The 18085-nt window shown below is 35.0% G+C and overlaps 1 protein-coding gene across 3 annotated transcripts in view; it reads right to left on the reverse strand.

The window, feature by feature from the left end:
- Positions 1-18085, reverse strand: part of LOC150107532 (1-acyl-sn-glycerol-3-phosphate acyltransferase epsilon-like) — a 104227-nt gene that overhangs the window by 32922 nt on the left and 53220 nt on the right. For all 3 annotated transcript variants that reach the window (XM_090391933.1, XM_090391932.1, XM_090391931.1), the window contains exons 5-6: positions 14054-14140; positions 5190-5280 (exon numbers count right to left, since the gene is read on the reverse strand). In XM_090391933.1, the coding sequence (XP_090248059.1) occupies positions 5190-5280; positions 14054-14140 (178 nt within the window). The remainder of the gene's footprint in view (positions 1-5189; positions 5281-14053; positions 14141-18085) is intronic.

An 18085-nucleotide genomic window follows, 5' to 3' on the forward strand; every position in this document is an offset into this window, starting at 1 on the left:
AGAGCTGGGTCAGAAGTAAAACACTTGACCAAAGACTAGAGACCGCAGATATGAGTCCTGAGAAAGATTAGAGGCGTGAACAGATGGCATCAATGGCAATATCATATTAAAAATGAGGATATTAGGAAAGAACTTGACATTGTCAGCATCCAGGAATGCGTTAGCAGAGCTAATCTCAGGTGGTATGGTCACTTAAATAGAATGGGAGAGGAAAGATTAGCAAAACAAGTGTTCTCTGCCAGGTTGGCAGGAAAATGACCCAGAGGAAGACCAAGATATAGGTGGATTGATATGGTACAAAGTGCTTTAGATAATAGAAATATAAGATCTGATAATGTTGCAGTCTTGACAAGCAACAGACTGATTTGGAGGAAAATTGTAGATAGGAAGTTAGTAATGATGTAAATTTTTCATGTAGTACTGGCATATCCTGTACACCCCTTGAGGGTACATGGCAGGAATTTGATGATGATGATGCACTAAACCGCTACCTAGTGGCAATAACATGGGGGGGGGGGACACGATTTACGTGCAGTTTGGGCTGGTAGCAAGCTACGTTGCTACTCCACAAGCACAAACAACACAAATTAACATCGTTGTTGTTATCGTAGGTAAATATTGCGAGGTTTTTCTTTTTTCCTATTTAATTCTAGCATTTAATTTATATCTTTGTAGAAATGAACGAAGAGAAGAATTCTGTTAAATACATCCGTTGAGGGTATATGTCAGGAATTTGATGATGATGATAATTTTTTCAATCCGTATTGATTTTTTTTTTTTTTTTTACTTTTATTGCTATAGCCCCCACCACTACAAATCTTATGAGCTGTCACTGGTTATTATTATTATTATTTTTTGTGATCTTCAACGTTTTCATCTAATTTTTAAATGGACTGAATATCTACTTAAGAATCAGTTTATAAATAAATGATCAAACTTATGAATATTTTTTATGAACTTTTAACAAATGTTTAAATACTAATGACTTACTGCAATAAAATCTAAAATTTTTACTTATTATTATTTTTTTTTTTTTTTTTACAAACCTAATCATCACTTATACATTCAACTACTCTACCAAAATACACTTATATAAAATAAACAATGATGGTATAACATCACAAAAGAGCTTATCTAGAATAACTACCCAAAATAATCAATTAAATATGACTGATGGAGAGAGTTATTAAATCCCACGCACAAGAAATGAAAACTGAGCTGTTGTAATCAAGTAATGTAAGTGTCTTAAGGTTTTGCTTAACAGTTTACTATAACCAATAAATCCTCATACTACAGACTTTCTAGTACAAAAATAAAAAACACAGTTCAACATGAAATTATTTTATATTAAACAATTAATTTCTGAATATATTCAAGTGAATTCATATAATCATGCCAAGATTGGTTAATTACATGAAACTTTTTTTGTCTGCCCAAATTATATGCTTTTGCAGTAGAACACTAGGCTTTCTCCCTCCATGAAGTCTCAACAGTCATTTTTGATTCGTTCTTCTGATATTTCTGTAATTCAGAATAATCACTTTGATCTTAAACTAAAAAAACTGAAATATTTTCCCCTTGAATGTAGAGATCTAGGTTCAAAATCCTATCTTCAACGCAATGAACCTTTACAAGAGCTTTTGGAAAAGATTATTTGCAGAAAATGAGCCTACTCGTTTCCTGTACATACATAACAGTCAACTACAATCCAAAAATAATAATAATAAACAAAATTACAGAGTTAATGAAAGAGGTTACTTCCAGGCCATCTGAAGTTGTGAAAAAAATAAATTCCACACTATTCCGGACCACCAAGACTTTATAGTCTCCCCAAAATCTGCAAAAATAACTTACCACTGAGACCAGTAAGCAGAAATGACAATCCAACATATCTAGCCAAGAAATTAGCAACACTCAAGGAGATGATAGATCTTTCCCTCCCATCCCACCTACAATAAAAAGTTGACACATTAAGAAAAAGTTATGAAAAAGACTATATTCTAGATAAGCAAGATCTCTAAGTTTAGCCCTTTATATGAAAATCAACCAAAATTCTATTAGAACAAATTTCCATTTCCACGTGATTCACTCTAGTTACTCTGTGTGGTAAAATAATTTCTACCTTCAAAAAGAAGGAATGGGCACACCACCGTCTCTCTGCATTGCAAAATTCTATGTGAAATATTCAAGCAGAAGCTCTTGAATCCATATTTTCAAACCTAAGGTGTGGCTTGGATAAGCAGATGGCATTCATATTTTGGCTCCACAGCCAAAAAGCGCATTCTGCAGCCAGAGATTCTATTCCATCATAATGCCCCTTCTCCAGTCTTGTTTTGTATCCTTTCTGAAAACACCAATACCCTTTACATTCTATCCCTGTGACAAAGATATTGCCACAGGGATAGAACTAGGCATTAGAAAGACTTGTCTACCAAGTCTCACTAACTGTTCGTTGAAGCAAAATTGTTAGGGCTCTGTGTTTGAGAGTGCTGATGACTCCTAATTTTTGTGTTGGATGGTGGTATGGATTTTTATGTACGTATTGGCCTGTATGTGTAGGTTTGTGCTAGACTATGAAGGAGAGGAAGCCCGAGGAAGACGTGTGATAAGTGTGTTTAAAAAAGAAGAGTTATTGTTTTCAATCTCGATGTAGAATTATCCAATTCACCATCAAGATTGAAAACAATAAAAAATTTGTGATGTTAGTTCAGATGGCTTAGAAATGTATTTAATGTTTTGTGGTCATGGGGCCAAAATGGCAAAAACATCAACATATCTGAGCCAGACTTTGGACTTGCTGAATCTAGAGCTCAATGCTCGAAGTTCTTCCATGTACAAGTTAGCTATAGGGAGGAAAGTGGTGAGCTCATGGCCATATATTCTTTTTGTTGGTAAAAATTATTTTGCCACAAGAAATACCCAGAGCGAAGCATGTGGACAAAGAAAGCTGTGATACTGGGCAGAAATATCTGTATGAGAGGAGCAGCATTACTGATCAGGACATTAATGAAAAGGGTAGTTATGTCAAAGCTGACTAATAAATCTTCGTCATTGAGTGTGATGTTTCTAAGTGTTGTGTATTTTTTTTTATGTAGGAGGAATGATCTACTAACTCATTGAGTGTGGCTGCTAGTTTCTTGGCTAAATGATAATTAGGGCTGTCAATTCCTTCAGCTATCATTCGTAGTGGAGTTTGTTTTGTGTACTTTTGACAGGTCATAAATTCTATGAGTGCAGGTATAATGCTGTATTAGTTTTTTAGTTGTTTCCTCTGGTTGCGTGATCACTGATTTGATTAATTCTGTTGGGCTAATTTTTCTGCTATGATGCAACTTAGCTGTTTATTGGAATTTAGTATGTAGGATGTTTTCATTCGTATTTTATCGGCTATATTGAAGGGGGAGAGATTTTAGACCTCTTTCAATGTTTTCTTTTTGATGTGGTTTGTAGGGTTAACCATTTGGTACATGTTGTGGTCAGATACCAATTGGTTCATTTTTTTCCAGCAGAAACTTTGAGCAGAATTAACTATACATTTTTTTCCACTCCTAGTTGGTTTTACTGTCACATTTCAATACTGTTATTTGAACAAATGTCAAGTCATTTGTTATGGTGTAATCTTTTTTTTTTTTTTTTTTTGGGGGGGGGGGGGGATATGAGATTATTTTATTTAATCAATTTAAAGTTTTAAAGCGAGAACAAGTGAGCTTCATATGTTTTATTATCCTTGATTTTAAGAGATAGCACTCATTTTTCATTCTACATTAAGATACTGAAAAATTCAATTTTATTAATTAAATGTTTATGCATTTCCTAAAATAATATATGAACTTAGCTAGGAATATGAAGAAATGAATAATCTTTTTACTGTACTGATATTATAAAGTCAACAATTTTTTTTTTTTTTTTACATATATTGATTCCAAACATGAGAGGTCAAGAGATCAATAATTATGCACATCAGTGCTGTGTGTGTGTGGGGGGGGGGGGAGTACAGATGAGAACTGATGGAAGTTTTTTTTTTTTTTTTTGAAGAACTGGTTGTAGTTGTTTTTGAATACTTCACAAGGAAGGCTGTTCCAGAGGATAGAGGCGAACAGAATGAAAAAACAGGAGAAACAGATACAGTGTGTTTGCAGTTGCATAATAAAGGGATGTAAAATATCCCTTTTGGTGGTGAAGCTCAAAAAGAATGAGCCATCTACTATGACTGACAGAGGACAACCAGAGAGAAAGCTGGCTACCGAATTACAGAGGGTGGCAGGGTGACAATTTAAGTAGGCCTTGATGCTCAAAAGTTTGTTTTTTAATGGCAAGGGTAACAGCACAAGTTTCTATTAATGAACCTTTCCATGACATGTGTCCAGTGGTGGGTGATGTAAGCTGTGGATCTTGAATGGTGGAATCCGTACTAATGGTTGCTGATTAAGTGATGGGCCTCATGGAGGAGTTGGGTATTGATGGCTTTCTCTATTATTTTGGAGAGGATAGAGGTGATGACAATTGGTTAGTAGTTCAAAAGTGGACTTTAACACTTTTTGGAACAGGATGGATATGTGATTGCTTCCATGCATAAACATGAAAAAAAAAAAAAAAAAAGAGAGAGAGAGAGAGAAAGGAAAAATAAGAAGACTGTAAATAAAAAGTACAAACTTCAACATTAAATCACAGATCCTTAACCATTAATGAAGGCAGTCAAAACCATTAGGATTAATGGTTTGAGGAATGATTTGTGTGAAAGGAGTTACTTCTCTCAACAATGTCAAGAAAAATAACTGCTCAGATACATATAATCAGAGAATGAAGACCTAATCATGAAATACATTCTTATTCTGATTATGTGCATCAACCATTTATAGTATTTTTCCTATTCTTAATCACGTTTTATAATCAGAAGATGAAGAATTATTTCAGGAATCTAATGTTTCAGTTCAAAGTTTAAATAATGCTACAGTGCATTAAAAAAAAAGAGCTTATAAAGCTTAACCATCTGAACTTGTCACAGTTCAACCTCTATATTTAAATCCTAAATGAGCACTGCAAAATCAGTGTGAAGGCATCTATTACACTGAAATCAGTCAGGGAAGCTTATATATTAACATTTGATAATTCTGGACAAATGGTTACACATAACTGCTGGTGAGTGCATGTGTGTAAGAAAGAGGAGAAAAAAAGCAAGGAAACTGTACCTTGTGCTTTCGCATAATCATGACTTTTTGCTATTGTAGCTGGTGATTCTGGATTGAAGCGGGTTCCTTCGGGAAATATTACAAGCCAAGACTGCAAATAAACATTTTTAAAAAAATACAGATTATTTACCTACTTAAAAAAAATATTTATGCTCAAAGAAATAAAGGTTGGAGAAAAAAAAAAAAAAAAACGTTGCTCAATATTTTTATTACAGACTATAATTATGTTTTTACAAGCATACACTATTTTTATAACCAAACAGAAGATAAAACTAATCAGAACTTCAAATCAAGTGCTGATTAGTTCTATCTTTCAACAATCTTAGGGACTAACAAAATTTTACAAAGAGAATTGCTATGAAATGAAATGAATCATATAATTTAGAATAAGACCTTATTTCTGATTATGAGAAGTAGAAATAAGCTTAAGGGCACCAGGAGAGATGCAAAGATACAACTTATTTATAACATGCTGATCATGACTAGAGATAAGTTCCATCTTACAAAGGAAGATGAATTACATTTAGAATTTACTATTCTAATAAAGAATAGGGGCAGGAATGCTCTTGTGACCTTTTCATTTTCAAGAAAATATGCATTTTGAAATAAACACAACTCTAAATTACACTCTGATTTAAAAACTTGGACAAATTATTTAACAAAAAATTTAAATGAAAAATGCAGAAACCTGCTCAAAAAATTAAATATAATTACTCTTGGGAAAAGGTCTAAGATGTTTGGTAATATGTTATCGACAAAGAGTGTTTTTCACAAAGAATATTGCTGTACTGCTGGCATAAAATGCTTGAGAAATTCTTTAAATTTTCATCGCCCATGTCTTTCAGTTGCTAATCATAACAGATAAGCAGTGGGTACATTTTGAAATATCTAGCGTTCAATCTCAACATCGATCTTAGAACTATCAATAGTTTTTTTTTTTTTTTTGTCCATGATACCTTTTATATGTTCATCAAATTCCTGATATGTACTCTCAGTGGGGGTGTACACAATACTTGGATAGTAATATATAAAACATTTTACATTATTACCAACTAGTCCTACCTATTTTCATAGTTTGTTTTTTATTATAGAATTTTACAACAAATTTGTTAGTGTTTATTTAATTTCATTAAGGAATCCTGTAGATTTTTTAGATAGCCTTTCATTGATACATAGATCTGTGAAAAGATATTTGTTTTCCAGTTGGATGCTATGGTTTGTGTTTCCAATTCCATGCTATGCCAGGCCAAATTTGTGCAGTCTGATGAGGTCTTGTTGAGAAGTACATTTAGACTGATCTTCCTGTTTGTTTGCCTGTAGTATGACAAATGGCATGAATATGGACTTGATATAGTCTGGGTCTGGGTAGCATCATTGTTAAAAGTTTGTCTTAGAGAAGGTAACAGATTATGAATTTGGTTAATAGGTTTGAAGGTAGCGATGGACTGGTATTTTTAAAAAATAATTTTTTTATACTTTTGATATAAGGTATGGGATCCCTATGTAGTTCTTCTGCTCTTGGATGTTGTCTTGGAGTGGTATTAACTATTTTGTGTGTTGTTCTTGAGTTGAATCCATTTATACAGTTGTTTATTTAATAGTTTCCAATTCCTGTTTGAGCAATTCTTAGGAAAAACAAATCCTGTGTGCTCTGATCACTAAAGATTTTATGATACCATATTTCTGAGATGAGTGGTGTGATGTATTGTGAATATAGCACCTTATAAAGGTCGGTTATCGTTAGACAAAAGTAGAAAGCAATCCATTACGGTTACATTGGATATGAACATCAAAACATACATAGTCAACTACTGGAACAAATCCTAAAACACAACCCAACTCAATATTACCAGAGTTCAAGATTAATACTATCAACATAAGAAGCCTGAATCGCAAAGAAATGGAGCTAGCTGAGGAATTGGATAAGTACCAGATCAACAGAATAGGGGTGACTGAAACAAAAAAGACAAAAACTGGTGAGATTTTTCTGAGCAATAAATATAAAATGCTATATTCAGGCAATGACAATCAAGGAAAAGAAGGAGTAGCCATAGCATTCAACAATAAATATGAAGCTAATCTTCTTGAATGGCAGGCAATTTCAAGTAGAGTGATGTGGACAAATATCAGAATGGGGAACTAGACAATGAGACTTATTTGTGCCTATGGTCCCATAGAGGGTTCTACTAAGGTAGAAATGGAGGAATTTGAGGCTTTAGAGAAAGTAACTAACACAATGAAAAATTTTTCCTTGTTGGGGATCTAAATAACAGAATAGCAAATGACTGTCAGACATACAAAAATATTTTGGGAAAATTTGGAGAAAAGAGCAAAGCTAATAATAATGGCAAATATCTGCTGGATTTCTGCTCAGGACATGGACTGGTTATTACTAACACCATGTTCCAACATAAAAATGTGCACAAATTCACATGGAGAGAAGAGGCAAGGAATAAGAAAAGTCTCATTGACTATGTTATTGTTGATAGTGATCTTTTCTTTCTGGTGCAGGACACTAGTGTACAGAGGATTTGAAATTGGAAGTGATCACCATTTAGTCTTGAGCAAGATAAAATTGAATTTCATATTGAAAAGAAGGAACATGTAAGAAAGTTTTAAAGCAAATAAAAGTTCAGCAGCTCTCAGATGTGAATTGTAGATTAAAATACAAACATTATTCAAGAAAAATGAAAGAGTTTGTGAACAGGAACCAAACGTGAAAGATTCAGTGGCAAGCACTGAAGAAAACATTGACTGATTCAGCCAGAGGTGGCATGTGGTGAAGTTGTCTGTAAGGATAGAAAATTCAGAACTCCATGGTGGATACAGGAAGTTAAAGAAGCAGTGAGAGAAAAAAATGAAAATATATCAAAAGTTCCTAGCAAATATGTCAGCTTGTGCTCTTAGAGAATACAGAAACAAATGTAAGAAAGCTAAACACTGTGTAAAACTAGCTAAACAAAAGTCATGAGAAGACTTTGGTAAGAACATAGAAAATAAATATCAACAAGGTGGCAAAATATTCTGGAGGTTGTTGAAGAAGCTTAGAAATGGAGGAAAGAGTGCTGTAAAAGGCGTTAGAGATGATAAAGGTGACATGAAAACTGAAGAAAAAGATATCCTTGAAGTATGGAGTAATTACTTCGAAAAATTGCTAAATGAAACAATCAGTTACATCACAGTGGTAAAAAACACTGAGCAGGCAAGCAATCAGGAATACATATCCATACTTGAAGTAGAAAAAGCCATCAAAGGCTTGAAATGTGGAAAGGCAGCAGGAGTAGATGATATTCGACCAGAGATGCTGAAGTATGGAGGTATAAAAGTCTTACAGTGGCTGCACTGCATAGTTCAGAAGGCCTGGACAGAGGGACAAATTCCAGATGATTGGAGTAGAGCTCTCATAGTACCCATATATAAAAATGGAAATAAAACTGAATGTGAGAATTACAGAGGTATTTCTCTATTGAATGTTCCTGGTAAGATTTATGCCAGTATACTTGAGAAGGATTGTAGGAATAGGTTGAATATGGGATAATTTCTAGAGTGTTTGGAGAATGATTAGAATTACCTAGGAAAGATAGTGGCAGCAAGATTGACATGGAAAGCTAAAGTATTGCCAGAACTTTATCAGCTGCCATCCAAATTTTATTTATTTATTTATTTTATTTTTTATTTTTTGGAGGAGGAAGGAAATGCAGCTTTAAAATAGTTAATTCACTAACCACTATCTAGATAGTATACTGGAACAGTGAACTAACTATTTTAAAGCTGTATTTCCTCCCTTCTCCAAAAAATAAAATAAAATAAAAAAAAGAGATTTGTTGGGTCTCTCCATGATAGCTGACAAAGTTCAGAAAATCACCAAGGTTGCATGCTAGAAGAAATGGGAATAAACTAATTCTTTACTTTGAAGCCTAAACATGGGTTTGATCACTTCAAAGAATTAAGTGGTGGTGTATTACATTTGATGATAATAGTATACTAGACAGAATCTAACAGAATTCCATCTCATAGCTATCAAAAATGTCAAATAATTCTAATCATTCTCCAAACACTAGAAATTAGCCCATATTCAACCTATACTCAAGATGGATGGCAAATCTAAACCTACCATATTACTATCCAGTTCTTCTCTCTTCAATTCTTTCTAAAGTAATGGAAAAAAAAAAAAAAAAAAACATTAATAGTCCTATGCTACCTGGAAATTTCTCAACAAATAAATAACTGCCAGCATGAGAAGTATAACTATTGTTATGCTTTGGCAAGCCTTTAAGGATGATTCTTTAGGTAAAACACAGGTATGCAAGTGGTTTTTCCCCATTTCAAAAATGGAGACATGTCAGCTGAAAACCAACCATGATTTGGATAACCTCTGACAAGCAGGAATGATGAAAATATCAAAAAGGTTTCCCAGGCAATCAATGAAGATCATTAAAAGACCACTCATCAAATTTATGAAGAGATGAATTTGTCATCGACTTCATGCAAACTAATTTTAACAGAAGATTTGCAAATTAAATGACAGACAGTGAATGAATATTTTTATCTCAACATTTTAAGAAGACTGCTTGATAGTGTGCAATGGCCAGAAATGTGGAGTATCAGGGATTGGTTGAGGCACCATGACAATGTCCCAGCCCACACGGCCTTGTCTGTCTAACAGTTCTTGATGAAAAACAATATGGCAGTTGTTCCCCATCCTCCCTGCTCACTCAATCTCTCCATGTGACTTTTTTTTTTCTTTTTTATTTCCACGGATAAAGAAAACCATGAAAACGCAGCAATTTGTTGATGTAAATTCTTGTGTAGAGGCTTAAGTGTTGTGAGGACATTATGTTGGAGGTTTAATGGATTTTTTACAACACTCAAAAAGAATTAAATTAGAATTTAATGCTTCCTATATTTCGTCCTAGTCACTAGGACATCTACGGGGATTACAAAAACAATTAATGTAACATGCACACAAAAACTTACAATACTAAGCCCAACCACGTGGGTGACACTAAAGTCCTATCTAGGTGGAGCGCCCTCTAAGGGCAGTAGTAGGTGGCCTGGAATGTAAGGTGGGACCTCTGGTGATGAGTGTTTCCCAAATCTTCGGAAGCTTAATGCAACTGTATTTGTTAAGATTTGGTTGGTTTCTGAGAGCTGCTGCTGCTTCTAAGAAAAGTCTCTCTTTCTTGAATTTGCTGTGGTGGAGCATGGTGGTTTTCTTCCATGATACTCTGTGGGTGGTGTCCAAAACATGGTCATCCAAGCCTGAATGGCCATAGTTGTGTTTAACGATGTACGACTTGTGTTCCTCCAGGCGGATGGATGCTGATCTGCCTGTCTGTCCAAAGTACGCAAGCTTACAGGAATAGGGTACTTTGTAAACTCCAGGCAGAGAGAGAGGAGGGAGCTGATCTTTCGTAGAACAGATAAGGGTAGCAAGTTTGCGGTAGGGCTTATATGCTGTATGTAGGTTATACTTTTTTAGTATCTTGGCTATTTTTTCCGAGGTGCCTCGGATGTAGGGTATGGTGATGGCATTTTTAAATTCTTGTTGACGAGAGAGACGGGGAATGGGGGGGGGGGGATTGATTATTTTTTTGATACTGTGTTCGCTGTAGCCATTGGAGAGGAAAGTTCTGTGTATGTGGTTAAGCTCAGTAGTGAGGGCGGTTCCACTGGAACAAAGATTGTGGGCTCTCTTGGTAAGGGTTTTAATGATGCCATATTGTTGCGAGGGGTGGTGGTGGGAGAGTTTGTGAATGTATCTGCCTGTGTGTGTGGGTGGGTTTTCTGTATACAGTGAAGGCAGGTGTATCATTAGGCAGGTGTGTAACTAAGGTGTCTAGGAAGGGTAAACAATTGTTCTTTTCCTTTTCCATAGTAAACTGTATTCTTGGATGTAGGCTATTGAGATAAACGAGGAAGGAGTCAAACGTGTCTGGGCCATGAGGCCAAATACAGAACACATCATCTACATATCTTAGCCAGATAGAAGGTTTGAGTGGGGCTGAGTCTATGGCTCGTTTTTCGAAATCTTGCATATAGAAATTGGCAAGGGGGGGGGGGGGTGAGAGGGGGGAACCCATGGCGGTTCCTTCTATCTGCTTGCAGATTTTTTTATTCCAAGAGAAATACCCAGAGTTGATGGCAAAGGAAAAGAGATCTAAGATATCAGAGGGGAAAACGTTTTCTAAGAGAAATAAAGTGTCAGTTAAGGGAATATTGGTAAACAAAGAGGAGATATCAAAGCTTACTAATATGTCTGTATTGTTCAAGGTTAAATTTTCTGTGAGGGCTTTAAAGTGGGTCGAGTTTTTTATATAGGAAGCTGAATTTACGGCCGAGGCCAAGGGCGCTGACGCCCTTGGCCTCGGCCGTAATTTTGCCGTCGCCCCGTAAGAAGTGCTGGTGCTCGATGTAATGGTTAAAGTCGAACGGGGGATCGGTCGCTTACCGTCGGAGGTAGCCAACAACATCAGACTCGACGTAGCCAACATCCTCGCTCACTCTTCGCCTCCTAAAAGTAACTTATCTTATGCCCAACGCATGGCTCTCCAGAAACTACGCAAAGAAAAAAGTATTCATCACCAGAGCGGATAAGGGTAATGCCACAGTTGTTCTTAATACCAGCGAATACAACCGTAAAATGAACATTATCCTCCGCGATCGCGCTACCTACATCCCGCTAGAACACGACCCCACAAAAACACAAGTTAAGAAATTAAAAATCTTACTTAAAAAAGTAACCTCGTGGCCCCCTGAAGTCACGAAAAAACTTAAACCTTTCCGCTCCTGTCCCCCCCCGAATGTACAGTTTACCAAAAATCCACAAACCCAATTCCCCACTCAGACCTATAGTAGATGCCACCAATGCACCTTGTTACAGACTGTCTAAACAGCTGGCCAACTCTCTGTCCCCCCTCACCGGAAATTCAGCTTCCTAAATAAAAAACTGGACCCACTTTAAAGCCCTCACAGAAAATTTAACCTTGAACAATACAGACATATTAGTAAGCTTTGATATCTCCTCTTTGTTTACCAATATTCCCTTAACTGACACTTTATTTCTCTTAGAAAACGTTTTCCCCTCTGATATCTTGGATCTCTTTTCCTTTGCCATCAATTCTATGTATTTCTCTTGGAATAACAAAATCTACAAGCAGATAGAAGGAACCGCCATGGGTTCCCCCCTCTCATCCCCCCTTGCCAATTTCTATATGGAAGATTTCGAAAAACGAGCCATAGACTCAGCCCCACTCAAACCTTCTATCTGGCTAAGATATGTAGATGATGTGTTCTCCATTTGGCCTCATGGCCCAGACACGTTAGACTCCTTCCTCGGTCACCTCAATAGCCTACATCCAAGAATCCAGTTTACTATGGAAAAGGAAAAGAACAATTGTTTACCCTTCCTAGACACCTTAGTCACGCGCCTGCCTAATGATACACTTGCCTTCACTGTATACAGAAAACCCACACACACACAGGCAGATACATTCACAAACTCTCCCACCACCACCCCTCATAACAATATGGCATCATTAAAACCCTTACCAAGAGAGCCCACAATCTTTGTTCCAGTGGAACCGCCCTCACTACTGAGCTTAACCACATACACAGAACTTTCCTCTCCAATGGCTACAGCGAACACAGTATCAAAAAAATAATCAATTCCCCCCCCATTCCCCATCCCTCTCGTCAACAAGAATTTAAAAATGGCATCACCATACCCTACATCCGAGGCACCTCGGAAAAAATAGCCAAGATACTAAAAAAGTATAACCTACATACAGCATATAAGCCCTACCGCAAACTTGCTACCCTTATCCGTTCTACGAAAGATCAGCTCCCTCCTCTCTCTCTGCCTGGAGTTTACAAAGTACCCTGTTCCTGTAAGCTTGCGTACTTTGGACAGACAGGCAGATCAGCATCCATCCGCCTGAAGGAACACAAGTCGTACATCGTTAAACACAACTATGGCTATTCAGGCTTGGCTGACCATGTTTTGGACACCACCCACAGAATATCATGGAAGAAAACCACCATGCTCCACCACAGCAAATTCAAGAAAGAGAGACTTTTCTTAGAAGCAGCAGCAGCTCTCAGAAACCAACCAAATCTTAACAAACACGGTTGCATTAAGCTTCCAAAGATTTGGGAAACACTCATCACCAGAGGTCCCACCTTACATTCCAGGCCACCTACTACTGCCCTTAGAGGGCGCTCCACCTAGATAGGACTTTAGTGTCACCCACGTGGTTGGGCTTAGTATTGTAAGTTTTTGTGTGCATGTTACATTAATTGTTTTTGTAATCCCCGTAGATGTCCTAGTGAATAGGACGAAATATAGGAAGCATTAAATTCTAATTTAATTCTTTTTGAGTGTTGTAAAAAATCCATTAAACCTCCAACATAATGTTGATGTGAATGACATAAAAGAAAGTCGCTGGAGGCCATAAACAGTATTCCAGTTGAACAGTTCCAGAACTGTTTCTAGCAGTGGAAAAAATGTTGAGATAAGTGCACCGACTCACATGAAGAGTACTCTGAAGGAGACTAGAATATGGTATTATAAACTTTAATAAAATTAAAAAATAATAATAATAATAATTCTAGTTATTTTTGGGTACCTCCTCACATATACATTACTTTGGCTGCATACTCATTAGTGTGATCAGTCACCAAGATCAATGGATTGAAATGACTCAAATACTAAGTTACTTACTATGTATGGCCAGATGCTGTATGAGTTAGTATGTTCAAGTGATGTAATCAATCAAATCAATATAATAATCAAATCAACCTCTGTGTATGAGAAGTTTGAAAAAATTTACTAAATTTCTTCCCTATTAAAACATTATACTTACATTAATTTGTTTATTCTGCAAAAATTCTAGTGAAGAAAGCATTTTCTTCGCACTGAAATTTCTTCTCTTGATATATATGCACCCATGCTGTAAATGATAATATTTTGAAGTCATTGCAGGTAATACTGATAAATTATAAATTGAGACTAACAATATGATGTGTCACTTTGTAATTAATATATATTACCATATTGTTGCTCTCATACTCAGGTTTCTTAGCTACTGCTTTAATCAAATCTTATCAGTAAAACTGAAAACAGGGTATTATTAAATTAAAATGGATCATTCACTACACAGCATATAATGGTCTAATACAGGATCAGACAATTTAAAGCAATACCTAACCTAAAATAATAAGTGACCAATATGTGAAAAGTGCGAAAAAAAATTAAGATCCCTCATAAAATATCAGCTGGGGGACAGTAGCATCTATAATGAGCAACAGCACAGCTAACTGTTATATATCTGCAAACGGGAGGGGGGGGGGTGTTCAAAGATGGTTAAATTTCAAATTTGAAAACTACTACCTCCGTATGAGATTGGATAACTCATCTTCAATTGAATAAACATATTACAATTCCTCCCATCACGATAAGATTCAAACTTAGACCTTTTCCAATTGAAGGGCAAAACGTACTATCGTTCTTCCCATTGCACTACACAACATACTTATGGTCATATTTTTGCAACACTTCAACAGCTGAAAAATGAGCATGGAGCATTGTCTACAAAGCTACAAATAAGTTACCTTACCATCAATTGAAAGAGGACTGTTCAATTTTCACAGTAACAATAGAGAAAGCAAATTACTAAACCATTAAGTACCCCAACATCTCTACTGTAAAAAACTCTACTCAAACTCTACTATAAAATCTTTCTGCAGGTAGGCGACAGAAACAATACAGTATTCTATAGAACTAAATTATGGCTGAATCCATACTAATGTTCACTGATTAAGTGTAAAACTTCAAAGAGTTGTGCAGAAGATTGCTTTTGGTAAATTTCAATTTTTTTTTTAGGAAGGATGACATTTGAGCACTGAATCAGATTATTTTTCTTTTCCTATGGAAGGAGAGGGAAGATTAAAATCAGGTTATGATATGAAGTAATTTTCAAGTTATGAGAGCAGATGCCCAGTAAAAACAGGAAAGCTATAAATATATATAGCTTTCCTGTTTTAAGATGGAGGTCAGCACCAGATCACAAGTTCAGAAAACCACTGAAGGTATATTATCAAGACTGGAAAACTTGGTATTCAAGATCATCAATATTGATACTAAAAAAGAAAGGAAATCAATAGGTGTGAAGTATATGGTGTAATAATAAAAAGTTACTTTTCTTGGATCATCAATAAAGAGTTTGAATTAAGCTGCCAGAAGGTCAACCTTGCACTTTTGGTAATAATGCAAGAAAACTATCTATACATAGGAGTGGCAGCTGAAACATCAAGTTGTGGCCAACACTAGAAAGGAACTAAAAAGCAAAAGGAATATCTTTGCATCAGGAGGAGAGAAAGTGAGGCAAGCTTTTCCCTTTTATCCTTTTCAAGTTTGATTTTGAATAATTGATGGCATTTTTAGAGGGGATATTACAAGCTTAAATACATAGTAAACTTTTAAAATAAATTCCTGAAAAATCCTGATCAAATTGAAGTGATTCTAACGCTACATAGCATATTTTCATCCCCAAAGTGTAATTTTTTTTTTTCATTTTAAATCCTAAAAATAGCAAGATTGCTTTGCCAAGAAAACTTAAAAGTGGCCTTCTACCCAATCAACAAAATCTCTGCACATCTGAAACTTCCTAAACTTCCATATCCACCACTCAAAAAAAACCAGGTGTCTATACAAGCTCAGTTGCAATTGTGGTCTATGCCTCACAGGATGAACTGGTGAGATTTGCCAGTTCATATCTCACAAGATTAGGCTCACAGGCAAATCTGGTGAGATATGCCATTCAAAACACTTCAAGGATGTTAAAAATGAAATAAAGCACAAATCAGAGCTGGCAGCACATAACAGAAACAAAACACCATGTAAAATGGTAACAAACTGAAATATTCCACATTTGATTACCATTTTAGCTGATTTTGAAATGCTCTTGATTACTCAAGAGCATTCAAAGAATCAGCTAAAATTACCTCATGTAACAAAAAACAAGAGACGATTTTACATCAAGTCTGGTCTCCTTAATCCATCGTGACACACTTGTATCTATCATTAGTAAACAGCAGCCCACGAACCATAATAGGAAATGCATGCTATCCATTGTTTAATCTTGTTCAAATATTTTCATTAGAGTTGTTAACTGTTATTACTTGTCGTTTCTAGTTTTTTAGTTTATTCGTGTTATTTCCTGATGAAGTTAAACAAAGCATTTCACAAAACTAGTCAAAATAAAAACAGTCTATATTTGACATCTTTGTTTGTGGTTTTATACCAAAAACAATAGTTCTAAAAAAAGTCATGATCCAAGTCTCATAAGCAGCAATATTATTTTAAAAGAAATTTGTTATGGCAAACTACTCCACTGATTGCAATAAGTACCTTGTAGTAGAGTTAACTGTACAACAATAACAAAGATGCTGGGGATATTATTTTGAGACAACTGTAGTGTGTTTTTACTACAAACTCCATGTAATACTTCAACAATAAATGAGAATTCAAGGTAGGATGAAGTTAATCTTGCCAGTAACAGATACAATGTACTTCATTCCCCAAAGTAGAAAATAAAATAAATAAAAATAGGATTTTTTTAGACAAAAAATAAGGAATCTATAATTATAAATAAACAGCTTTCAATCTATTTTTATTGCTAGGCAAGTATTTCGGCACTTTACACAAGGCCTTTAAACTTGAAAGTTTAGAAAGAAAAATCAATTTTTATGTTCATTATATAAAAGTAATAATCATGGTTATATGAGCAGGAAGTAGAATATCTAAACATCATTGCAAAAAACTGCACCAACTAAAACTGTATATAAATAGCAAAAATGCATCAAAAACTTTCATTAGTTATTAAAATACAATTATGAAACATTTATGAACAATGAAAGTTATTCTGTTTTGAAATGATTCACAATAAAAAAAAAAAAACATTACCATGTTTTGTGTTACTAATATTCACATTTCATTTTTTAAATATTCTTCAGCAAAAAGTAAATTTTTCTGTAACGAGCATATGCTATTTCAAATTTCAACGATCCCAATATATATTTCAATGGAGCTAAATTTTCCAGTATTGATCTTTCCAACTTTTGTTCTGACAGCCCAAGATCCTGAAATCTCAATGTTTTGATCCTCCCCCTTTTTCTTCCCACAGAATATAAATATTAATGAGAAGTAACCACTGCTATATAACATTCAACTGCTTCATTTTTACTAAAATAATCAATTTAACTTAATGGACTAGCACATGCATGAATTTTAATGAGGGTCTACAACCAAGTTAAACATATGACAATCAATGCTTTACTGTAATTTGTGAGAACATTATAGTAAAAATTGTTGTATGCTCAAGTGTTCAAGGAATTTCCACAATTTCAAATTGATTTAAAAATTCCATGTTAAAGTGTATACTACTGAATAAGTAGTTAATTAAGCAGCATTTTCTTAAGCCAGATTTTGAAAACAAAAAAGTTGCTAGAATCCATTTCTTTATATTACAGGTTTAGATTAAAAAATAAAATAAATAAATAAAAAATAAAAAAGACAAATTATTATTATTGCACCCTCCATAGAGTCGGCAGACTCATCGTGGGAGGTTCATTCAACTGACAACATTTTATCATACCGAATCTTAAATTCTTTAACACTCCTTGTATTAACAACACATTCTGGTAATGTGTTTCATTCACTGACAGTTCTCCATGTAAAAATTCTACTCCTCACACCTCTCTTCACTGCATTCTTACATAACTTCAAGGGATGACCTCTAGTTTTTCCCCCTCTCACCTTCTACTCTTCTTATAATCTCATTTGCATTAATCTGATAAAATCCTCTCACTAACTTAAATATCACCTTTTTATCTCC

Source organism: Typopeltis vanoorti, chromosome 4 (assembly GCF_054136105.1).
Source record: "Typopeltis vanoorti isolate ZY-2024b chromosome 4, IOZ_Tvanoo_1.0, whole genome shotgun sequence".
Classification (NCBI taxonomy): Eukaryota; Metazoa; Arthropoda; class Arachnida; order Uropygi; family Thelyphonidae; genus Typopeltis; species Typopeltis vanoorti.